This window comes from Cucurbita pepo, chromosome LG01 (genome assembly GCF_002806865.2).
Source record: "Cucurbita pepo subsp. pepo cultivar mu-cu-16 chromosome LG01, ASM280686v2, whole genome shotgun sequence".
Lineage (NCBI taxonomy): Eukaryota > Viridiplantae > Streptophyta > Magnoliopsida > Cucurbitales > Cucurbitaceae > Cucurbita > Cucurbita pepo.
The window spans coordinates 16,020,758-16,047,650 of NC_036638.1; the positions used below are offsets into that span (position 1 = coordinate 16,020,758).

Below are 26,893 nucleotides of genomic sequence, written 5' to 3' on the forward strand. Positions count from 1 at the left end.
ATGGAGGCTTGACCAGTGACTCGTTTCAGCAGGGCATTAGTTCTTTGCTAACCCATGTGGCTTTCCCTTAAAGTATCATTACATTCTTTTAACAACAACTTTCTCAAGTTCCCAGCACGTTTGCTTTTAGTGAGTAGAAGATAATCTTCCACTAAAAAATGTCGGGTTTTTCCTTCCTTAGCTAGATGATTTATGGCTTGGGTAGTAGGATCTTTCAACAAGTGTTCCTTAATGGCCTGACGAATTGTTGCATTTGATCTACTGGCCTACAAGTGGACTAACATGCACACGGTCGCATGTTCGGTGTTACAACTAAGAGCATTGGCTGCATGATTAGCCCGATCGGGCTTATCTTTGAACAAGAAATCGAACTCAATGAGATATTCTACCACCTAGTTTGCTTCAATGACAATTTTGGTTGGTTGAAAAAGTGACAGTAGGGCCGTTAATAGTCTTAACCACTTACTTGGCCTTAAAGAGATATTACCTCCATGCCTTTAAACAATGAACTACTACCATCATTTCTTTCTCAAAGGTAACACACCTCTCTGCATTGTTCAAATATTGGCTTTCATATGCAATTAGATGTCCATCCTGAAGAAGGCTGTCACACAAGTATAATCCAACGCATTAGTCTCTACTTCAAAGTGTTTGGTCACATCGACAACCCAAGTGCCAATCTCTCCACCATTGCCTTTATCAACTCTTCAAAGGCAACTTGATACTTCGAAGTCCAATTGTTAGTGAAAGAGGGATTGATTGCATAATTGATGAGAAGATTAAATTTTGGAGAGCAAGAATGCTCCATATTTATACAGAGAATACAAAAGATATTCAGAAAATCTACCTAAAATATCGGGAGAAAATCTGGTAACAAACCAGTAAACAAATCAAATCAAATCAAAACTAAATCAAATAAAAAACTAAATCTAACTCCTAACGAGATTTAATTAGATACTAACTGACAGCAATCTAAACAAATACATGATCTTTAACACTCCTCCTTGTTTAGATGCTGTGAACTCCAAGCTTTTTTCTAAACACCCATCTTGCTCAAATTATTTTTCTGTTTAGAGGTCGATCAACCAACTCCCAGATTTTGTTTTTCTCGATCACTGAAAGCTCCTCCTCGGACAGGTGCATCATCAACCAAAGCATCTTGTCGTTCATCTTTAGACTCTTCTAACATGCTACCAAAGATTAAATTGTTTGGTGCATTAGAAATCAGATTCACCTTCGTCAGTTCTTCCCAATTCCATTGCTCATTTCCAGCAAAATGAACATCTTGGCTCACAATAACACAACTAATGTGTGGTTCAAAAACTCTGTAAGCTTTGGATATAGTGCTATACCCAACAAAGATGCTAACTTCTGACTTTTTGTCAAGCTTATCACGCTCGACCTGTGGAATGTAAGTGAAGCAAAGACACCCAAATACTCTAAGGAACTTTAAAGAAAGTTTATAACCATACCAAACCTCAAATGGTGTCAAGTCCTTCACAGCTTTTGTTGAAATTAGATTTTGCAAACACATAATAGTGTTTCCTGCTTTTTCCCAAAAACGTTTTGGAAGATCCTTCTCATGAAGCATGCATCTCGTTATCTCCATTATGAATCTATTCCTCCTTTCATTGACGTCATTCTGTTGAGGAGTGTATGGTGCTGTCAATTGATGTTCAATTCCAGCCTCTTCCCAAAACCTGCTAAAAGTTTCTAAAGTGTACTCCTTGCTATTATCTGATCTTATAGTCTGAATCAAGCATGCACTTTCATTCTTAACTTTGGCTTTGAATTTCCAAAATACACCCGCAACTTCTGATTTTTGCTTCAGCAAGAATATCCAACACATTCTCGTTAGATCATTAATAAAAGCAATGTAATAAAGATTACCATTTAATGATGGTGTTCGCTGAGGACCACAAAGATCAATATGAACCAGCTGCAGTTTTTTCGAGACTCTCCATGCCTGTTTAGGAAAGGGTTGCCTATGTTGCTTCCCAAAAATACAAGCACGGTAAGGAGGCATGTCATCATCAATGTCAGTGAGTTCTTCTACCAACTTCTTTGACTGCATCTGAAGCAAACCTCGATGATGAAAGTGTCTAAGTCTTTTGTGCCAAATCTCAGTGGCACTAACTCTGGATATAAAGGCCGTCGGATTTAGAGCAAAGCTTTTTCCTTCCATTTTGACATTGAACAAGTCTTTGCCACTAGCATCTTTGATCAAGCACTGCTTATTCTCAAACAACACTTTATAGCCTTTATCAAGTAACTGACCAACACTTAAGATATTTTGATCAATATTAGGCACAAATAAAACATCTGGAATAAATTTTGTACCTTCATAACTTGTTATAGCTACTGTGCCTTTACCCTTGACTTCCAAGTGTTCACCATTGCCAATCCTCACTCTCTTATCTTCTTCGGTGTCTCTTAATTCCTCAAAAGACTCCTTGTCATATGTCATGTGATTTGTGCACCCACTGTCAATCAACCAGCTCTCGCTTGATTCTTTGCTTGAGGAAGAAGTGACCATACACAATTGATCTTCTTCTTCTTCTTCTTCTTGATCAACTACCTGTGCATCTACTTCTTTCACCAGATCTTTGGCTTTGCAGATCACAGCTTCATGTCCAAGTTGATTGCATTTGGAGCAGAAGGCGTCAGGTCTTCTCCAACACTTGTATGGTGGATGACCTTTCTTCTCACAATGGCGGCAAGGTGGATAGGATTTTTTGAAACCTCCTTCTTTTGTCTTCTGATAATTGGCAGATGAATCTCCATACGTCAATTGATTTTTGAAATTTTTATTGTTTTTATACCTGCTGCTGTCTTGATGCTTAACACGTAAGGCACCTTCAATCACTCCTTCTTGCCTCATAGACCTCCTTTGCTCTTGTGCTTGTAAAGCATTCAAGAGCTCTGTAAGAGAAATCTTTGACAAGTCTTTGGTGTTCTCCAGAGTAGTAATGGTGGCTTCAAACTTCTCTGGAACAGTGACTAGCAGCTTCTCAACGATCCTTGAATCATTTAAAACAGAACCAAGCAATCTCACCTTGTTGGCAATACTGAGAAGTCTGTCAGAGTACTCTTTCACCGACTCTGACTCCTTCATCTTCTGCAACTCGAAATCCCTAATCAAATTTAGGGCTTTCATTCCACGAATCCTCTCATCTCCTTCATATTCGGCCTTGAGATAATCCCAGATTTCCTTTGCTGTTTTGAGGGACATTATTCGCATGAAGATCATTTGTGATACAGCGGCAAATAGGCAAGCTTTCGCCTTTGATTTCCTTGTCTTCTTTTCCTTCTGTAATTTGATTTGTGCTACAGTAGGATTTGCTGGAAGCGGAGGGACCTCGTAATCCTCTTCTATTGCTTCCCAAAGATCCAAGGCCTCCAAACAAGTCTCCATACGAACTGCCCACATTTGATAATTGTCTCCATCGAAAACCGGTGGTGCAACAGCGGAAAAACTGGATTCTCCTCCCATTTTGATCTCACAGATCCCTTAAGAAGATAGCTCTGATACCAATTGTTAGTGAAAGAGGGATTGATTGAATAATTGATGAGAAGATTAAATTTTGGAGAGCAAGAATGCTCCATATTTATACAGAGAATACAAAAGATATTCAGAAAATCTACCTTAAATATCGGAAGAAAATCTGGTAACAAACCAGTAAACAAATCAAAATAAAATAAAATCAAAAACTAAATCTAACTCCTAACGAGATTTAATTAGATACTAACTGACAGCAATCTAAACAAATACATGATCTTTAACACCAATTTACACTGTTATTCTTCTTCAACATGTCAGTCATTGGCCCAGTCCTTTTTTAGAATCCTCTGACGAATTGCTGATCGTAATTCGCTAATCCAAGGGATGAACATAGTTCTGTGACTGAAGGTGACACCTTCAACTCTCGTATGGTTGGACCTTACCGTCTTTCATACCAATCTTTCCATATTCAATTATATGTTTCAAGAAGCTTGTGGGTTCTTGTATGAATGAACATTTTTGTCTCCACGTATAATTGATTTGCCCTTAATTTCTCAAAGACAAGTTGCAAATAAACTTGGTGTTCTTCCACCCTTGGGTTGTAAACCACAATATTGTCTAGGTACACTACCACAAACTTGTCGAGGTATTCATGAAACACCATATTCATCAAAGTGCAAAAGGTAGTCGAGACATTGGTGAGGCTAAAGGGCATGACAAGAAATTCAAAAGCCACATGTGTTTGGTGACTCACATCGTCTTAGACTCATCTCCCTCTGGAATATTTTGGTAGTACCTTGATCTCAAGTCTAACTTCCAGAAGTACTTTGATCGGTGAAGTTGGTCAAACAAATTAGTTATGATGGGCCAAGGAACTTTTTGCGAATAATAAGCTTGTTCCATGCACGATAGCCATTACATAGGCACACACTACCGTAGTTCTTATTTCGAAAAAGGATTGGAGATCCATAGAGAGCCTTCCCGGTAATAATTCAATCCCATGATCAATTCTCCTATGTGGGGGTAAGTTCTTTGACAAGCTCTTAAATATAGCATCGTTATATTTCTCTTGGACATGCTGACTATTCAGTGTGACTATTTTTTTCTTATCTTTATCCTCTAGAATGGGGATGCCCATAAATGTTGGTTCTTCGTGAGTGAAACTTTCTTCGACTGGAGATATAATATCATCCTTATTTTGTTTGGTTACCTAATGTTGGCATGGACAGTTGAGGGGTTGGTCCTCGTAATCACCGAACATTTAGTGAGGGGTATCAGTATAACTTTGTGTTTGAGGAGGAATTCCATCTTCAAGACAACGTCAAACCATCTTGACAATTACAAATCAACTTATCCACTTTAGTCCACCAATATCACTGTAGGTCTCTTTGTTATTCTCATAATGAGTAAGGATGCTGAATTGACGACTTATCCACTTATAGTTATTTTTGTCTCAACATTACAGAAACGCATATTGGATTATACAAAATATGAGATGTTGAACAAAGCATTGGATGCCTTTGGAGATCTTGGAGATGATGAGGAACTGGGACCTGCTGACTGGCCTACAGTAAAAAGACATATCACAAGTCTCAGTCATGTGGAGGGGGAACCGCTGCACCCCCACAATGCATTTGAAAGTGATCAAAACGTTGACTCAATGAATTTGAGAGACATTCGTGTGCGACTTTTGAATGGTAATGTATTTCTGTTGGTTTATTTATTTCACTATTTGCAAAATTAAAACACGATGCCATTTTCTTTATTTAACCTAGTTAACATGTTTAAGCTAGAACAAAATCTTGTCACCTTCAATTTAGTGATATCAATTCAGGTTAAAGGTTTCATTTGATGAAAACTGTGGAGTTTAAAACATTTTGAAGTTCAAATTGCTCGGAGGAAGTCGTGTATAGTATTTTGGGAAGTTTTGTAGACACTAACCATTTAGGATTTTGAGTATGTCAATTTTTCTTAATTGGTATAGAAGGTACAAGATTCAATTCAGAGTCATACTTTTGGACTTTTGTTTTGGAATAAGTACACTGTTCATGGATCAAAATAATTACTTCAAAGGACGCGGACTGAACAGCTTATTTAATAAGAAATGGAAGAAGATGGCCAAATTTACCTTAAATATGGAGTTGTTGAACAAAAATTTTGGCTTACAAATAAAAGAATTACAAGATAAGTACAACAATAAATGAAAGATAAATGTATCAAAATAAAATAAGAATCTATATATGATAGAACACGTTAAGTGTCACCATGTATAAGCCAATGATATAAAGATGGGCTTGATTCTCAGCCTTATGTGTGAAGGCTAAGGTTGGAGCCGATTGGGCTAAATTCTAACAGCTGCAGAAGTATTAAAAGTTTACCATGTATAAGCCAATGATATAAACTTGATGGGGCTAAATGACTGAACCCTTGCTGTTGAAAGCACATTCTCAGCCCTTTTGTTGGGTTTTAACTTGTAAGTTGTTGGTCCCTTTCTTTGTAAACATTTGCCCATTGGTCTCCTTCTTCTTGTGTACAGAAACATCCTCTTCCGTCTTTTATGGTGCTTGTACTCGACTTGATATTAATGAATACAATATTTTGTGCATGTTTTCAAGCTTAACAGCTGTAAAAGGGCACAAGTTGATGTTGAAGAAAAAAAACCTTGATTTAAGGAATTTTCGTGTAATCCCATTAAATAAAAGTAATTAATCTTATCTATATTGTTCATATTAACTAGAGATTTATTTAGATTTATCTTATCTTGTTACTGTATCTATGATTTATTTTATCATTTGTGTACTATAAAAGACAAATGTACCTCTTTCAGTGAAACCTTTATAGCCGCTGATCATCCATTGTGATAAGTTTCATTAGGAGCCTTCATAGTTGCTGATCTTCTGTGTATTACCGCAAGTCCAATCGAGTATAACCTTTATAGCCGCTGATCATCCATTGTGATAAGTTTCATTAGGAGCCTTCATAATTGCTGATCTTCTGTGTATTACCGCAAGTCCAATCGAGTATCACAACAACCACAACTTCCTGCTTTCAACAACTTTCAAACCATCACCATTGCTTCTGAACCTTAAGCAACCACTGCAAGTCCAATCACCATTGCTTTCAATTTTTTTGTTTTTACAGTAGCGTCTATCACCGCAAGTTCGCGAGCCCCCACTACTAGTCCTCAAGTCACAAATCGCAAGTCCCCGGCAAGTCCATACATCACAAGTCACAAGTTCGTGAGCCTAGCATTACCGCTATTTCCATATTATAATCCATTCCATCAGCCTACTACTACAATAGTCCCACTACCTCCATATTAATTCATTCCATCATCCCACTATCTAGTCCCACTAGCTTCTATTGGTATCCCACTAGCTTTTCAAATTCAATAACTTTGATATACGGCTATTCCACAAACCCACAATTCCCACTATACCATCACTTTCCAAAATCCAAACCCGTTTAAGGAAGGATTTTTCCGTCATGACTTTGTTTTAGACTCAATTTCTCTCAAAATTTAGACCCACTAGTTCATCATGTCAGAAGAATAAAAAATCTCCGAGGAAGTTCTTATAGCCGAAAAGAAGGGTGACCTTCAACCCATCTGATTATCATACTGACTCAACGGAAAAAGCTTTCTCAAAGGGTCTCACATCATGCGGACTTACCTTAAAGGAAAGGGAAAACTCCGACATCTCATTGGACTAGGACCAACAAATACAGGTCCTAAATTTACTACATGGGACAAGGAAGACTACATGATAATGTCATGACTTTGGTGTAGGAGATACTCAAACTTATGGGATAGATTATCAAGAAGCAATGCCCTAGTTGCAAAGATGAACATCGTAAAAATATTGTTATCCTATCTGCCAACTTAAATTGGTAGCTCACACAGTATGATGTGAAGAATGTATTTCTTCATGGCGATCTAGATGAACAAATCTACATGGATCCTCCCGTATTTGAGAGCACAAAAAGTAAAGTATGCAAATTCGGAAAGACCTTATATGGACTAAAACAATCATCAAGGGCATGTTTGGAAGATTCACAAAGGTAATGAAAGACTTTGGGTATAAGCAAAGTCAAGAAGATCACACTTTCTTTATCAAGCACTCAGAAACAAGGGGAGTTACAGTGCTTCTAGTGTACGTAGATGAATGAAGAAGAAAAAAGTGAACTCAAAAGGAGATTGATGAAAGAATTTGAGATCAAGTCACTTGGAAAACTAAAGTACTTTCTAAGTATTGTAGTATACTCAGCTCAGGGCATTTTCATATCAAAACAAAAGTATGTGATGGATTTATTAATGGAAATAGGAAAAAGCATATGTAAACCTGCACCAACGCCAATGGATCCACATCAAAAATTGGGTGAGTCAAAGGAACAACCTGCAGTGACGAAGAAATGTACCAAAGGCTAGTGGGAAAGCTAAATATATCTAGCTCACACTTGACCAGACATAACATACTTGACAAGTGTAATTAGTCAATTTATGCATTATCGGTAGGAGCCTCACCTTCATGCAGCATATAGAGTGTTACGTTATCTGAAAGGAACTTCAGGAAAAGGAATTTTGTTCAAACATAACAATTCCCTTGCATTGGAAGTTTACACTGATGTTGATTATGTTGATGTTGATTATGCTGGGTCAATAGTAGATAGTAGATTTATTATGAGGTATTGTACCATTCTTGGAGGTAATTTGGTAACATGGAGGAGTAAGAAGAAAAATTTGGTGGCTAAATCATTGAACTCTTGTGATTGAAGATAATTCTTGATGACTTACAAATTAAGGAAGAAGGTTCGATAAAGTTGTACTGTGACAACAAATCAGCCATCAATACTGGACATAGTCCTATCCAGCATGATAGGACAAAACAATACTGGACATAGTCCTATCCAGCATGATAGGACAAAACATAACATATTAAAATTGATCGACATTGTATCACAGAGAAATTATAGGAGGGAATAGTATGCATTAGTTATGTGCCCTCTCAACTTCAAGTTAGCAGATTTACTAACAAAAGAACTTCATAACTCAACGTTTCGTGACTTGGTATCCAAGCTAGGAATGGATGATGTCTATTCCTCAGCTTGAGGGGGAGTGTTGAAGCAAAAATCTTGATTCAAGGAATATTTATGTAATCCCATTAAATAAGGAAAGTAGTTAATCTTATCTACATTGTTACCCAATAACTAGAGATCTATTTAGATTTATCTTATCTTTTTACTAGAGATCTATTTAGATTTATCTTATCTTTTTACTAGAGATTTATTTAGATTTATCTTATTTTGTTACTTAGTATCCAAGATTTATTTTATCATTTGTGTACTATAAAAGACAAATGTACCTCTCTCAAATAAAATAAGAAAAACAATAAGCTAATTTAGACGTGCAACAATTGATATACTTGACTCAAGGATTTAAATATCAATCGAAATGACGAGCTCTTCATTTTCTTGAAATCATTGAAGTAATTTGATTATTTATTTTCTCAATGTTGGTTAAATATAGATGTGTTTATTTCCTTCTATCTTTTTCTAGTTATTGGTTTTCACTTTTTGTTGATAAATTAGTTTTATTGAACTAAACTAATAAATGGGTGACCTATATCAAGTAGAAGTTTAATTATCTATGTGCCATATATTTATTTTTTTTTGAATCTTCTGTGCTTTAGACTTAATTCGATGTGAATCTGATGTCAGATCTCAATTAAATAAAACAATCATTTATCATTAGGTGTTCAAGCTGCTTACTGGGGGATGCTTGACGAGGGAAGGATAACACAAACTACTGCAAATATCTTGATGCAATCTGTGGATGAAGCCCTTGATCTGGTTGCAAATGAGCCTTTATGTGATTGGAAAGATTTAAAAGCTAATGTACATTTTCCAAATTATTACAGGTTCCTTCAGACAAGCATTTTCCCTCAGAAGTTGGTTACATACTTCACTGTGGAAAGATTGGAATCTGGATGTTATATTTGTGCTGCATTTCTCCGTGCACACAGAATTGCAAGACAACAGCTTCATGAGTTTATAGGTAACTAGCTAGCTTCCATTGCGATGCTAGGATTCTTTATTTAGGTTTTCCTTTCCCTACTTTCCCTTGGCTATCTTGTATATTAAACTACAGAATATATTTCCTGTGGAGCAGAATACCTTTAAGAATGATATATTTCTTCAATTAGTTGCAAAAGAATTCGATTCGTGAACCTTGTATGTGGCCAGAAGTTCCTTTCCTCATTTTATCAGTAGTTAGCCCATCTATTAAGATATATCTTGCCAGCGGAGGATGAAGGTTTCCAAAATTTGAAGTGAAAATTTCCAAGTTCTACGGTGGAAACTTTTTTGAAGATTGTCTTTGTTTGATGATGACCAGTCCCATGTGCATCTCCTTCTACTTTGTTTTGTGCATTCTCTATTTGCTCAAAAATCTATTTTCCAGTTGGTTATCTTATGTTGCAAAGTTGACATTTCAGTACCCAATGGTTCATCATATGATAGGTTCAGGAAAGAAACATTATTTTCTTATTCTTTACTTTCCTTGGTAATTGTCTAAACTTGATTGTGTAACACTCCACCAAATAATTTTTACTTTTTCAAATTTTAAAATATTTTACATCTTTCTATTGGACAACTAATCAAAATTTTCGTGCCCCTAAATATTTTTCCTAGTCAAAACTTACTTTCCTAGGTTTGAATTATTCTGCATCTCATTTTGAGTAGAATGCCAGTCACTTTTGATGAAGTTTTTCATGAATGTAGTTCCACAAGTGGAGCTGGGTGAAATTTTCATTCTTCTGCCTGTACCTTATCACCAAAATCACGTTCTTCTACACTGAAGTTGGTTTCTTACTAGGAGCCACTTGATGAGCTCTGAATCTAGATCTTCATTTTAATTTCTTGACATTTGAAATGATCGCTTTTTATGATCATATTATTATTTTACTCCTCCTTGGAGTTGAATCTCCTTGCTTTGCTCCGACTGTTCTTATAGTTTTTTTTTCCTCTCTTTTCCAGGCTTCTCTCATGTGTAATTTCTCTATGTTTTGTTCTTTCTCACTCCTTTTTGGAGTTTATATTTTTTCTTCAGCATTGCTGCATTAATCTCTTTTCATTTCTTAAGTTTCGTTTCTCGTTAAAAAAATGACCATGTATTAGTATACATCAAGCAAGCATGATGTACAAACATATATTTTTATGATATTTCAGGTGATAGCGATATTGCTTCTACTGTTATTAATGAAAGTGAGGCTGAAGGTGAAGAAGCACGAAAATTTCTGGAAGATGTTCGTGAGACATTTCCTCAGGTTTGTAAGTTTAGTGATGGATGCTTCATGGGCAAGTTTTGGTCAGTTGTAGTAGGTCGTCATTGTCATAGAGAAATTTCTCTTTATGTTTGTCAGCCTACTTTGATAGACGCTATGCTTTATTATTTATGATTATGTGGTTATTAAATCAGGTTTCAAAAAAGTTCCATCTTCGTATTTGTTGTTAGACTTCTAATTTATTTTACTCAACTCATAGGCTTAGCCAACATTCGTTCTCTCTCATAAGACTTAAAGAGAAAGAAATCAGATACCAGGATAGGTAAAGGATAGACACTTTATTAGATTGCCCGCTGTATGGATATACTCCTAGAGCTTTGAGTTTAGCTTAAGGTGGTGCTGTAGGAGGATATTCTATTTTGATCACTCGGTATTGCCAACTGGACCACTTGAACATTCTCCCGTATGTGTGATTTCAGCTGCCCCACTGTGATGTAACAATCAAACCGCCTTTCATGCTACTTTTGATCCTCTATATCTTGAGTGAACTAAAACAGTTGATTATCATTCTGTACGTCAGAATGATACTTCCTTTACAAATCTATTTATGGAGCACAAGTCAATTATTTTTGTTTACCAAGTTGGACATGATAATCATATTTTGTTCATGTTGATGGGGAGTGCTGGACATGCATATTATTGTATATATAGTGTTTATAAAAATAATGGTCCATTTCGGCTATCTTTGGTTGGAACACACGTATCATTTGTTGTTTTATTTTGGAGGGCCATCCTTTCAGAAAAGAAAAAAGAAATTTTTTTTTTCTAAGGTTTCATATATGTAAGCTTCTTTTTGGCTGTACTGACTAGAAAGGAATGACTATTTAACAACAAAGGATCTCTTAACTTAACCTTGGAACCTTGGAATTGCACAAATATTCCTTAAATCAAGGTCATTCCTTCAACACTCCTCAAACTGAGGAATAGATACATCTATTCCCAATTTGGATATTAATTCATGAAACATTGAGTTGTGAAGTCCTTGTGTTAGTATGTCTGCTAGTTGAAGTTGTGATGACACATAACTAAAGGATACAATCTCATTCTCTAGTTTCTCCTTGATAAAATGTCGATCAATTTCAATATGCCTTGTCCTATTATGCTAGATAGAATTATGTGAAACATTGAGAGGTAATTTGTTGCTATAGTACAACTTTATCGGACCTTCTCCCTTAATCTGTTGGTCGTCAAGGATTATCTTCAACCATAAGAACTCACATAGCCATTTTGTAATAGCTCAAAATTCTAATCCAACAAATGTTCTAGCCACTACATTTTGCTTTTTACTCCTACCAAATTACCTCCAAGAAAAGTATAATACCTTGTAGTAGATCTTATGTCTACTACTGTTCCAGCATAGTTAGTGTCGATGTAAGCTTCCGATTCAAGAAAATTGTTCTGTTTGAATAAAATTCTTTTTTCTGCGGTTCCTTTTAGATAGCATAACACTCTATCTATTGCCTGAAGGTGAGGCTTCCGTGGATCATGCATGAATTGGCTAATTACACTTACTGAGTATGTTATGTCTGACTGAGTGTGAGTTAGATTTGCGGACCGAATAAAATTTGGTCATGATGACAGTAGCTATAAAGGCTCCAAATAAAACTTAATCATGGAGGATGGTTGACAACTATGAATGATTTACCGATTGAGTTAGAGTTTGATTCTAAAAAGAAAATTCTTAATAGAAAAGTTCTAATTCCATGTCGCAAATATAAACTGGAGCAATTTATTTACTTTAGAGAGGTATATGGGCCTTTTGAGTTAAAGTGTTAATATGTGCACAAATGTAGGATTTAGCCAAATATTCCTTAAATTGATCATTCCTTCAACACTTTAAATCAATGTAAGTGTTTCTTGCTCTTTTCTAACTACATATTAAATGAACTTTTAGCTAACGGGAAGTTTTATTTTATTTTATTTGTAATCTGTTAACTTTGGCAGATCTTCCGCCTTTTTCTACAATTTATGAAATTAGTGAAATATTGTTAAATTGTTTCCTATCGGGGGAACTAGAATAAAAATCCATCAGTTATATTGTCTTTTATTGTAATTATAAACCATATTACTTTAGGGCTCTCGTATGTGCATAATTTATGACTCTAATGGACAACAGCTACTTGCTGGTGGGTGTCACCCTTTATGCAAACTCCATTTGGTTTATGCTCTACAAAATCCTTCTTTCTCACTATTGCCTTGAATTAGTAACACTAAGAGCCATCAGTTATCTTCTACAATCTGTCCTCATCATCACCTTGAATTAGTAGCACTAACAGCCACCAGTTATGCTCTATAAATCGTTCTTCTCACAATCGCCTTGGATTAGCAACACTAACAGCCACCAGTTATGAAAACTCTTTTTTCCTTTTTATACAAGTCGCCCTTGGGATTGATGTTATAGTAGTATGAATAGCAGGAATGAACCGATGCTCATTAAACTTTTTCATTTATCTGAATATTCTTTTTCAGTTCCTATCTTCCTTTCTACACAACATCCAGACCTTTCCATTTCATGTTTCTAGGGTTGGTTCGTCTAGGAAGGGGCTTAATAATGTGTTTATTTCTTTCTACCCCTTTTTTGTAGGTTATTCATGGTATGTTATGCTCATCAAGTTGCTATAACATGCTTACTTGGAAACTTCTTTTCAGGTTTTGCGTGTTGTTAAAACCAGACAAGTAACATACTCAGTGCTCAACCATTTACTTGAATATGTCCAAAATCTAGAGAAGGTTGGCCTACTAGAAGAGAAAGAGATGTTGCATCTTCATGGTGCTGTCCAGGTTCTCCTGATCTTTCTCTCACTCGTTTGCAATTGCAGCTACTGATCTTTGTTTATAAAGTGCTGCTTCATTTACTGCAGACTGACTTGAAAAGGCTTCTAAGAAATCCACCTCTGGTAAAGGTTCCAAAAATGCGCAACTTAATGAGTGTCCATCCATTTCTTGGGGCACTTCCTCCTTTAGTACGTGAACCACTTGAACTTTCAACAAAAGAAGTTATGAAACTACGTGGTGTGACACTTTACAAGGAAGGTTCAAAGCCTAGTGGTGTTTGGCTTATATCCAACGGAGTGGTCAAGGTAAGAGGATTTTTTTTTTTTTTAATCCTGTCATGTTTATTACATTCTGAATTCGGGCACACGAGTTTTACGCACTCTTTTGATTCATTTTGATTCTATTTCCTTCCAGTGGGAAAGTAGGAGCATGAGAAACAGGTTCTCCCTGCACCCCACATTTACTCATGGATGTACTTTGGGCCTATATGAATTGCTTACTGAGAAGCCATGCTTGTGTGACATGATAGCAGATTCTGTTGTTTTCTCTTTTTTTATTGAACACGACAAGTTTCTTTCGGTACTTAGATCAGATCCTTCAATTGAAGACTTCTTGTGGCAGGTATTACTATTAACCACAGAACTTTGTTATTTCTAGTACTGTTATAAATCCTGACTGCATAAAAAGAGAATGAAAGTTAAGACAGTGAGAAATGAAGACTTGCATTATTCTTCTGAGTTGAAAGATTTGAGACCCCATTGATGTGTTTGAGTCTTTGATTAGTTATTTATAATTTCCAGCTACGTATGTTTGTTACAACCTGCGCTATTTTTCTTAGTTTTATAAGGTTGTCACGTAAGAAACCTACCACAGGGGTTCCTCCCAAACCAACAAAGAAGCGGAACCACAACCTGCCCTCTCACCAAGATCAATGACTCAACACTTGCTGTCAGTAGAAAATGCAGGGGATAATATTCAGAGAATATTGTGAGATTCATCAAACGGTTGGTACAATCTCGCAGAAAATGGAATTTCTCAGGTCAATTCAAGGACAGCCTACATCTCATGAAAAACAGATCGCTGCATCTAAATCTCCATCAACATAAAAAATTCTCCAAGATTGGCAGAATAGTCTTGAAGAAACCATGAGAAAGTTACTACACAAAGAAAGAACCATCAAGACCTAGATTTTTCAAGGAAGGGAGAAGATGAAAGCGATGGGGAAGAAAGGAAAAAACGGCCACAAAACAGGAGAAACAAATGACTAGAATGAAGATAGATTTACCAACTTTTACTAGGAAAATGGGCATCGAAACCTTCCTTCATTGGGTAAAATGTGTGGAAAGTTTTTTTTTTTTTTTTTTTTTTCCAATTATACAAACACTCTAGCAAAGAAAAAGGTTCAGCTTGTTGAGCTTAAGCTAAAAGGAGGTTTCTGGGCATGGTGGGAACAATTGGAGATCAATCGACAAAGCTGTGGAAAACAACCTATCAAAACTTGGAAAAGAATGATTGATGAAAGGTCGGTTTCTTCCAGCAAACTATGACCAGATACTTTATAACCTATACCAAAATTTCCGCTAGTGTTCAAAAACAGTGATTTATTATGTGAAAGGCTTTCACTGTCTGGGAGCAAGAACAAATCTGGTTTCAGCACCTAATAGCAAGATTCAAGGGAGGGCTATGTTCTGACATTAAAGAAAAGGTGAAGTTACATCCCATGCTATTTTTAACAGATGCAATATCTGTAGCAACTATAATAGAAGAGATGAACCATGCTCGTTTTAAGAAAGTATATATCCGAAGGAACTAATGTGATATAACCAGCAACACAACCCGCAAAGGAACAACATCCTGCCTGAAACAATTTCAAAATACCCAAGCTTCCACATCCAAACAAAGGGAAAATTCAAAGCAGGCGGACAATTTTACAAAAAAGACAGTCGATCCCTATAATAGACCAACTTTAGGGAAATACATGTCCTACGCATCAAATTTGTGACTTATCTTCTTGCCTTGTAGGCAAAAAATTTACCTCTAGGATGATTCATTTGGATTGACATGAGAGTCCACCTAGGTCGCATTGCTAGAATCCATGTTGTATATTTGAAAGGGATTAACCTCATTTCTCTTATGTTACAATTCTCTTCTCATCGAGCTCACTTTCTCTCAATCCACAAAGACAAAACAGAGGACTTGTGCCAACAATTCATCATAGAAAAAAAAAAAAACCACGGAGCTGAGATCACTAACTAATAATTAATACTAATTTAATACTAATAAATAGAAAAGAACTGTCTTTTTTGTGTTAGCATCGAGGAAGAGTACACCAACTAGTTGGCTATGTAAAAAGAGTGGGCTAAATGGGCCTCTCCAGATTGAGAATCACGAAGATGTCTAGCGCTATGCCATACTTTCCCCAATTCTGCTACTACCATAGGCTTTGCACAATCAGTTAGATCATATATATATATATATATATATATATATATATATATATATATATCCTTTCAACACAACATAGGTCATCAAAAGGGTATCAGAGACTCACCACGAAAGTCATAATCCTTAACCTCACACTAACCCATCAATTTTGGATCCTGTTTGGAATTTTCAAGTCATAATCCTTAACCTCACACTAACCCATCAATTTTGGATCCTGTTTGGAATTTTCCTTAGGAGATATCGAGAAGGAATTGAAATGTAATAATATTGATTCATATAGATACAAAAGAAAGGTTTTCTATTGATTCAAACACTGAACCCGCGGATAGTGATAGAGAAAGAGGAAAAAAACGAAATTTTCACAAAATACTTTCGATCGAAAAACCAATGTGATTTATTTTGTACCTTTTGCTCAATGAAAAAATGGGTTAGATTTACAGGATCAAACTTTTGAAACTTAAGGAATGATCAAAGACAATAAAAAAAGAAAAAACAAGGAAAAAAATGAGTAAATAACAATGATGTCTAGAAGAGCCTAGATTCCAAATGTATGAAAACGTGACTAACTTGGTCTCGGTCACTCTCCGGAATGGAATAGAAGAAGGGAGAAGATTCTCAAACAAGGAAAATGATCTAATGACTTTGAAAGATTTGAATCAAGATCCATTTGATGTGAAAATCTCATTGTTGAGTGATTGTAAGGGTGACTTATTTGTCAAGTTTTCCACTATCACCCCCCAAAAAACCCGAACTCTGTCTTATGTAAAGTTTCCAGAGTACACTTAATCTTGGAATTTGAAATCACTACTTATATACCTGGTATTGGCCTTAATTTACAAGACCCCAAAGGAAGAATCTTGCAATTATGGAGGAAAATAAATCATTTGAGGACGGATCGAGCAAAGAATCCAAGGAGGAAACAACATAAATTGAGCAAGGAGACCAACTATCTTGTACTTTACAAAAATTACTTCTTACACCTAAAACAGACTCTTCCACACAACGACATTCATTATCCAAGAATAGATGTACAGTCAATGGGAAAAACTGCAATGTTATAATTGATAAAGGAAGCAGTGAAAATATCATGTCAAAAAAGTTAGTGAATGCCTTGAATCTCAAAACTAACCCACACCCCAATCCATATAAAATTAGTTGAATTAAAAAGGGAGGTGAGGTTCAAGTTTCAAAGACATGTATTATTCCTTTTTCTATTCGAAACAGTTACAAAGATCAAGTTGTGCATGACATCTTAGGATGCTGCCATATACTCCTTGGAAGGCCATGGCAACATGATTTACAAGCAGTCCACAAGGGTAGGGAGCATAAATATGAATTCTCATGGATAAGCATGTTAGGTTATAGGGTAGGGAGTATAAATATGAATTCTCATGGATAAGCATGTTAGGTTATAGAGTTGGTTGCTTATTATAGCTTACTCAATGGTTATGCACTGTAACACTATAATAAATGGCATATATAGTAAATGGGGTCATATACACTAAACAACTATATATAGTAGATGACTATATGGTAGATAGTTATATATAGTAAATGACTATATCTAGTAAAGCTATATATCGAAAACTGAATCATATATATATCCCCTAGGCAATACTTTGAAAATGTACTCTTTTGCATTCTCTATTCCTATACATACTTGAAGTCATCAATATAAACCTCTAGCCAATATTCCTCCTTGCATTTTCTTTCTCCTTTTCTTTGTATTCATCTAGATCAAGTTGTGTGAGTTGTTTGCGGTCCTAATAATTGGTATCAAAGCTAAGAGGTATTCACCACGATCTGTGAAGATGGAAAGCTCAAAGATTGAAATTAAGAAGTTTGATGGATTCGATTTTGGTTTCTGGAATATGCAGATGGAAGATTATTTGTACAAGAAAAATCTTCACGAACTCTTGTCTGGTTAGAAGCCGGATACCATGACCAAGCAGTGGAAGCTCAAGGATCGACGGATTCTAGGGTTGATCCAGTTGACGTTGTTAAAAAAAATGTGGCGTTCAACATCATCAAGGAAAAGACAATGACGTATCTGTTAAAGGCATTGTCAAATATGTACTAAAAACCATCTATTATGAACAAGGTGTATTTGACGTGGAGATTGTTCAATCTACAAATGTTTGAAAGTGGATTTGTTGTAGATCATATAAATGAATTCAATATGATTGTAAAGTCAAATGAGTTCGGTGGTAATTAATTTTGAAGATGAAATTAAAGTATTTGATTTTGATGTCATCTTTACCCGAGTCTGTCTTTGGATACTGTTGTTGCGATCAGCAGTTCCCGAGATCTAAGAAACTGAAGTTCAATAAAATTCGAGATGTAGTTCTGAATGAAAGTATTTGCAAACGAGAAATTTGAGATTCATCTGGTAGTACTCTCAGTTTGGACCAAAGGGGAAGAAGTAAATGGAAGGGCTCAAACAAACATGGCCAATCAAAATCAAAATCAAAGAACGGGAAAAATCTCCAAACAGACCAACATGTTGGAATAATGGAGAAAAAGAACACTTTCGGACAGGTTGTACAAGACCAAAGAGGAAGCAAAATCNTTTGTACCTTTTGCTCAATGAAAAAATGGGTTAGATTTACAGGATCAAACTTTTGAAACTTAAGGAATGATCAAAGACAATAAAAAAAGAAAAAACAAGGAAAAAAATGAGTAAATAACAATGATGTCTAGAAGAGCCTAGATTCCAAATGTATGAAAACGTGACTAACTTGGTCTCGGTCACTCTCCGGAATGGAATAGAAGAAGGGAGAAGATTCTCAAACAAGGAAAATGATCTAATGACTTTGAAAGATTTGAATCAAGATCCATTTGATGTGAAAATCTCATTGTTGAGTGATTGTAAGGGTGACTTATTTGTCAAGTTTTCCACTATCACCCCCCAAAAAACCCGAACTCTGTCTTATGTAAAGTTTCCAGAGTACACTTAATCTTGGAATTTGAAATCACTACTTATATACCTGGTATTGGCCTTAATTTACAAGACCCCAAAGGAAGAATCTTGCAATTATGGAGGAAAATAAATCATTTGAGGACGGATCGAGCAAAGAATCCAAGGAGGAAACAACATAAATTGAGCAAGGAGACCAACTATCTTGTACTTTACAAAAATTACTTCTTACACCTAAAACAGACTCTTCCACACAACGACATTCATTATCCAAGAATAGATGTACAGTCAATGGGAAAAACTGCAATGTTATAATTGATAAAGGAAGCAGTGAAAATATCATGTCAAAAAAGTTAGTGAATGCCTTGAATCTCAAAACTAACCCACACCCCAATCCATATAAAATTAGTTGAATTAAAAAGGGAGGTGAGGTTCAAGTTTCAAAGACATGTATTATTCCTTTTTCTATTCGAAACAGTTACAAAGATCAAGTTGTGCATGACATCTTAGGATGCTGCCATATACTCCTTGGAAGGCCATGGCAACATGATTTACAAGCAGTCCACAAGGGTAGGGAGCATAAATATGAATTCTCATGGATAAGCATGTTAGGTTATAGGGTAGGGAGTATAAATATGAATTCTCATGGATAAGCATGTTAGGTTATAGAGTTGGTTGCTTATTATAGCTTACTCAATGGTTATGCACTGTAACACTATAATAAATGGCATATATAGTAAATGGGGTCATATACACTAAACAACTATATATAGTAGATGACTATATGGTAGATAGTTATATATAGTAAATGACTATATCTAGTAAAGCTATATATCGAAAACTGAATCATATATATATCCCCTAGGCAATACTTTGAAAATGTACTCTTTTGCATTCTCTATTCCTATACATACTTGAAGTCATCAATATAAACCTCTAGCCAATATTCCTCCTTGCATTTTCTTTCTCCTTTTCTTTGTATTCATCTAGATCAAGTTGTGTGAGTTGTTTGCGGTCCTAATAATTGGTATCAAAGCTAAGAGGTATTCACCACGATCTGTGAAGATGGAAAGCTCAAAGATTGAAATTAAGAAGTTTGATGGATTCGATTTTGGTTTCTGGAATATGCAGATGGAAGATTATTTGTACAAGAAAAATCTTCACGAACTCTTGTCTGGTTAGAAGCCGGATACCATGACCAAGCAGTGGAAGCTCAAGGATCGACGGATTCTAGGGTTGATCCAGTTGACGTTGTTAAAAAAAATGTGGCGTTCAACATCATCAAGGAAAAGACAATGACGTATCTGTTAAAGGCATTGTCAAATATGTACTAAAAACCATCTATTATGAACAAGGTGTATTTGACGTGGAGATTGTTCAATCTACAAATGTTTGAAAGTGGATTTGTTGTAGATCATATAAATGAATTCAATATGATTGTAAAGTCAAATGAGTTCGGTGGTAATTAATTTTGAAGATGAAATTAAAGTATTTGATTTTGATGTCATCTTTACCCGAGTCTGTCTTTGGATACTGTTGTTGCGATCAGCAGTTCCCGAGATCTAAGAAACTGAAGTTCAATAAAATTCGAGATGTAGTTCTGAATGAAAGTATTTGCAAACGAGAAATTTGAGATTCATCTGGTAGTACTCTCAGTTTGGACCAAAGGGGAAGAAGTAAATGGAAGGGCTCAAACAAACATGGCCAATCAAAATCAAAATCAAAGAACGGGAAAAATCTCCAAACAGACCAACATGTTGGAATAATGGAGAAAAAGAACACTTTCGGACAGGTTGTACAAGACCAAAGAGGAAGCAAAATCACAAATCGGAGGATGATAATGATTCTATAAGTTCAATAGAAGACAATAGGGATACTCTAATCCTCAGCGTGGACAACCTGATTGAATTATGGATTTTGGATTCAGGTGCATCTTTTCATTCGTCTCCAAACAAGGAACGGTTCGAAATTTCAAATCTAAAAATTTTGATATGGCGTATCTTGCCGACAACAAAGCTTTAGAGATTGATGGAAAGGGGGATGTATGCATGAAAACTCCCGTTGAAAATAAATGGACATTGAAGGATTCAGATATATTCCTGGTCTCAAGAAAAATCTGATTTCTATTAGTCAGTTGGATATCACAAGTTATGCAGCCGAGTTTGGGAAGAGTTCGTGGAAGATTGTGAAGGGTGTTATGATGGTACCATTTCACTTACATGTTAGTGGAAGAAGATGATATGTGTTTTANCACCCCAATCCATATAAAATTAGTTGAATTAAAAAGGGAGGTGAGGTTCAAGTTTCAAAGACATGTATTATTCCTTTTTCTATTCGAAACAGTTACAAAGATCAAGTTGTGCATGACATCTTAGGATGCTGCCATATACTCCTTGGAAGGCCATGGCAACATGATTTACAAGCAGTCCACAAGGGTAGGGAGCATAAATATGAATTCTCATGGATAAGCATGTTAGGTTATAGGGTAGGGAGTATAAATATGAATTCTCATGGATAAGCATGTTAGGTTATAGAGTTGGTTGCTTATTATAGCTTACTCAATGGTTATGCACTGTAACACTATAATAAATGGCATATATAGTAAATGGGGTCATATACACTAAACAACTATATATAGTAGATGACTATATGGTAGATAGTTATATATAGTAAATGACTATATCTAGTAAAGCTATATATCGAAAACTGAATCATATATATATCCCCTAGGCAATACTTTGAAAATGTACTCTTTTGCATTCTCTATTCCTATACATACTTGAAGTCATCAATATAAACCTCTAGCCAATATTCCTCCTTGCATTTTCTTTCTCCTTTTCTTTGTATTCATCTAGATCNAATTTTTGTGCAAAACCTTAATTGGTCTGGTGCAGTGAATATATTGATGGTGAGATGAATCGTTTGAGAATAAAAATTTTGGTTGTTTGGATCAATTTCCAAGTGGGAGAATTGTTAGAGTGATGTAATTTGGCTTATTTATAGTTTACTCAGTGATTATGTATAGTAAAACTATATACGGTAAAAGACATATATATATATATAGTAAATGGCTATATATGGTAGATAGTTATACATAGTAAACTGAACCATATATATATATAGTAAATGGCTATATATGGTAGATAGTTATACATAGTAAACTGAACCATATATATCCCAGTAGTCCGTACTTAGAAAATATAATTTTCTGCTTTTTTCTGTATTCTCTTTCACTTAACATACTTGAAGTAATCAATATAAACTTTAAGCCAATATTTCTCCTTGCATTTTCTCTCTCCTATTCTTTATATTCATCTAAATCGAGTGTGTGAGTGGTTGGGTAGGGAGAATGGGATGGAGAAAAAGATTTTGATGTTACCTATGCATATTACCATTCCGAAGTGCAAGTGTTTGATTGTAAAAGGGAAAAAAGTAGGGAGAAGTCACCAAAAGCACCTACTGAAGTAAAAGGGGAAAAAAGTAGGGAGAAGTCACCGAACTGCAAGTGTTTGTTATTTTGATTTAGTTTATAATGTTGTTAAAGTTTGTTAGAATTAGCTGTCAGATTTTCGTTCTTAAAATAGGACCAAAGGCTGTATCATTTCGGTCATCACTTTAAATAAATTGTCTCTACAAGAGTTGGTTTACACCATTCATCCATTTGATTACCCTGTTATTTAGATCTAACAGAAGCTTGAAGCCATTATGTCTAAGGGGCATATATGTTTCTCATACTTATTAAGTTATCATGTATCAGTAGAATTGTCAATGCTTATTTTGTCGAGGTTGCTTGCAGGAATGTTCCATTGTTCTTGCCAAACTTTTGCTTCCACAAGTATTTGAGAGAATAGAAATGAGAGATCTGAGAGTTCTTGTTGTTGAAGGGTCAGTAATGACTATGTATATACAAGGAGAAACAATAGAAATTCCACGCCATTCTATTGGCTTTCTATTGGAAGGATTTGTCAAAAGTCCTGGCATCCAGGAGGAACTGATAGCATCACCCGCTGTGTTGTTCTCTTCGCATGGGAACCAGAGCTTCCACATTATGGAAAACTCAGGTAACCAAACTATACTTATATGCGGTTGGAATGACGTGAACTGTATTGCTAAGTTCTTGTTTTGGAAATATAATAATAGAGCTGGTAGAAATAGTTAAATTATAACAATTTTTATGCGCACTAAGGCTGACGGTGTCTTTTTATTTTTTTTTATTTATTTTTTTTTTTTTTTTTTTTTTTTTTTTTTTTTTNCGTGTGCATTTGGGATTCGAACCTCTAACCTTTTAGTTGAGGGTATATTCTTCTAATTTATTGTGCTATGCTTAGGTTAACAAATGATGATAAGTGTATTTGAGAACTGTGTTCTTCATTTAACCATAATGAAATGATATAAACTACTGACAATTCTTATGCTTTACTTTCGATTCTTGTGTCAACTTACAACTTTCACTACTGTTGTTTATACTTCATTCTCAAAAGGAAAGAATGAAGGATGCTTTGAGCTGTTATATTAGTATGGTTATGTTTTCTATAAATGTATTAGTTACCTTGTCTTTTATTGCCTTTTTCCTTTCTCCTGCTTAAGTTAATTAGGTCCATTAGAGTTTTTTTTATTATTTTATTTTTTTTATCTTTTTTTGTTAACCTAGGATTCTACGAAGCTTTAGGTTTGGAGTTCAGAACCCTTTTCTTTTTGGGTTTTTTGGCAAAAAATATTTCTCTCATGCTCGTACTTCTTATTTAGGTGAATATGGAATCCTTAATCAATCCCCTTGGTTTGATACTCCATCTTAAAATGGAATTGCAGAAAGAATTGTCATCTCCTCGAAACAGCAAGAGCCTTAATGTTTTATATACATGGTTGATGCTGTTTTGACGAGTTGTTTCTTAATAAATCACATGATCTCCTTAATTCATAAAGGTGAAATACCTTATCGTATTTTTTGTCCTAACAACCTTTGATTTCTCTTACACCCAAAATATTTGGCTGTACTTGGTTCGAGATGTTCGTTCTCAACTCAACAAACTAGATCCAAGGTCCTGAAAAGGTATATTCCTTCGTTAATCTTGTGTTCGAAAAGGGTATCAGTTAAACCTTCATAGCCATCGATCATCCATCATATGAAGTTTTGTTCACAGACTTTATAGGTACTGTCAAGTTTTATTCGAATCCTTCATAGCTATTGTTGACAAATTTATTCGTAGCCTTCATAGCTACCATTGACAAATTTATTCGTAGTCTTCATAGCTACCCATCATCCACCTAAACCAAATTTATTCGAAACTTTCATAACCAAATTTATTTGAAGTTATCCCATCATCCACCGGACCAAATTTATTTGGAGTTTTCACAGCTACCATTAAAGTCATTTCTTGATGTTCAAGTCGTGTCGTCGAAGTTGTGCAATCAATATTGCACATAAACTTATCCAATCCAAGCTGAATAATAGATATTTTCATTTTCTGCTTGAGGGGAGTGCGGAAGGATTAGCCTTATGTTAGGAGATTTTTGTGTAATTCATGAGTAGTTATTATCCAAGCTAAAAACAAATGATATCTATTACTCAATTTGAGGGGAGTATAGAAGGATATTTTTGTAATCCCATTCGATAAGGGGAATTTATGTGGTAGGACTTATTTAAATTTAGATACCTATTATCTAGGATTATTATTTAGATTTATCTTATCTAGAAATTTTATTTAGATTACCTTGTAACTAAGGAATAATCTATTATGTATCAATTTTGATTTAGTTAGTTTTTCCCTATAAAAGAGACATGTAATTCTCTTAAGAAGAAAAAATAGCAAGCTAATTTAGACTTGCAACAAATATAAAAAATAAAATTAAAAATAAAATAAAGAAGATAAAATAAAAATAAAATCATGCATTGGACTGTACAAACCCAATCATGAAAACACTCAAATTCAACTATATAAAAGCCTCCAACATAATTAGAATAATCAATATCCAAAATGTAATCTCATCCAACCTTAAGAACGTCCATCACTGGTCACAACTTTAGAGAAGCGAAAACTTGACTAATGAAGAGTATTAGTTGAATAAGTTTAAGGCTTAAATTTCACCACTTTTTTCAAGTTTAGAGGTTAAATCTATAGAATTAAAAGCTTAAGCTAAAAATTTTCTCACTAACTTTTAAGCATGGTTAAAATTAAATTTTCCCCTAAAAATAATGGAAATAATTATTAAAAATGGACATCAGACCAGAATGGATCTAAATGATAAGAGTAGTGCTGCTGGAGTAGGGATTTTCTTGAAAAAATGAAGTGCCTGACCTGGTAATAGAAGTAAATTAAGTAGCTATGAAGAGCAGAAAATTGGAGATCCCACATATCTAATTGAATAAATTTCCACGGTTGGGTGTATGAGGTGAAGCAATACTTCCATGTGAATAAGCTAGGATGTGAGAAACGATTTGAAGCGACACGAAGTGATAATTGCTTGGCTTTAATAGGAGTGATGTTGACCATTGCAAAGTTGGGTGGAGCTGGAAGGAGACTGTTGACCCTCGCTAGAAAGCTCCTTTCTAAAAATTGAAGACAAAAATTTTGGGGGAATACTAACAATGGTTCAGTTTGATAGCACCCTTTTATTGAAGGTGTATTTGGGCAGGTATTGTAAGGCATTTAAAAATGGATAGTGAGGACTTTTCTTCTAGTTCCTATCAGAACTCTACATGGCGCTTCAGCCATGGTTCCATGGATAGGAAGAACCGATAACATTCAGGAATAAGACTACAGCCGTAGGTTTCTTTTGACTCATGTTTTAGCTACTGATCGAAAAAAGATGAAAGGGAAAGATGCAGTTGTCAGGTTAAATGCTGGAATTGAACGTTATTTCTGCCCATGTGAAATCTCTTTTCTGAACTGCAGTTTAAATGTTGTAGTCGGAACGTGGCTTGCTATGTCGATTTCACCTACAATTTAACCTATGGAAATTTATTCATTAGGATGTTTGAGTAAATGAAAATAAAATTCTGGAACCGATATGTGTTTTACCTTGTCATCTATTTTGTTGGTTATCTCTCTGTTTATTGATTTATATGATCCAGGATCACTTCTTTTATCGTGGCAGTCTTTTCATTTGAATTAAGGTCAATTCTTAATATGCATAGTACCAAGTGTGTGCTATGCGTCTTGTGTGTGTATGTACTTGTAAGTAATGGTTTTCTTTAACTAGTTCTCGTTGAATCTCTTTATTTGGTTATGATAAATAGCGAAGCACTTTATATTGATAATTTGATACGACCCAATCCTGGCATAACTCTTTATGTCATTTACAGTGGATGCGTATCCTCAATTTTTCATGTACAAAGAAGGAAACAACTGTTAAGACTTGCTATTTATTGATTCTTACAGGTATGAGTGGTTCTAGTTTTTCTCATCAAGGCTCCTCTTATGAAGTTACAACAAGAGCAAGAGTAATCATTTTTGACATGGCTGCCCTTCAATCAAATAACATTCTAAATCAGTCATCATCTTCTGCCGATCACCTTCAAAGATCACCGAGCAGAGATCACTCTGGTCTTATGAGTTGGCCTCAACTATTGTCCGCTCCAAGACCACCACAGAAGCAGAAATCTGAAAAAACTGAGCGTCCAGCTGAGAGCTTGTCTGCAAAGGCAATGCAGCTAAGCATATACGGCAGCATGGTATGTTCAGTTGTAATATTTCAGATTTCACTTTATAAATAAACCCCCAACGTAATCTCAATATAGCTATTAAATTCTGTTAGGCAAACTTTTCCAGTTGGGTATTTGATAAGATCAAGATTTCTTCTTATGGGATATTAGTTGATTGTACGTCTTTTTCTTAATTATTCTTAAGTACTCTTTGTTTCGGTTGAGGATTGTTAGGAGGGGTGTCCCACATTGGCTAGTTAAGGGGTTGATCA

At 35.2% G+C, this 26,893-nt stretch overlaps 1 protein-coding gene across 3 annotated transcripts in view; it reads left to right on the top strand.

Annotated features, from left to right (window-relative positions):
* Positions 1-26,893, top strand: part of LOC111789292 (sodium/hydrogen exchanger 8) — a 48,807-nt gene that overhangs the window by 20,743 nt on the left and 1,171 nt on the right. For all 3 annotated transcript variants that reach the window (XM_023670015.1, XM_023670029.1, XM_023670022.1), the window contains 8 exons: positions 4,968-5,199; positions 9,252-9,554; positions 10,727-10,824; positions 13,492-13,623; positions 13,704-13,922; positions 14,032-14,238; positions 22,776-23,040; positions 26,359-26,651. In XM_023670015.1, coding sequence (XP_023525783.1) covers positions 4,968-5,199; positions 9,252-9,554; positions 10,727-10,824; positions 13,492-13,623; positions 13,704-13,922; positions 14,032-14,238; positions 22,776-23,040; positions 26,359-26,651 — 1,749 coding nt within the window. The remainder of the gene's footprint in view (positions 1-4,967; positions 5,200-9,251; positions 9,555-10,726; positions 10,825-13,491; positions 13,624-13,703; positions 13,923-14,031; positions 14,239-22,775; positions 23,041-26,358; positions 26,652-26,893) is intronic.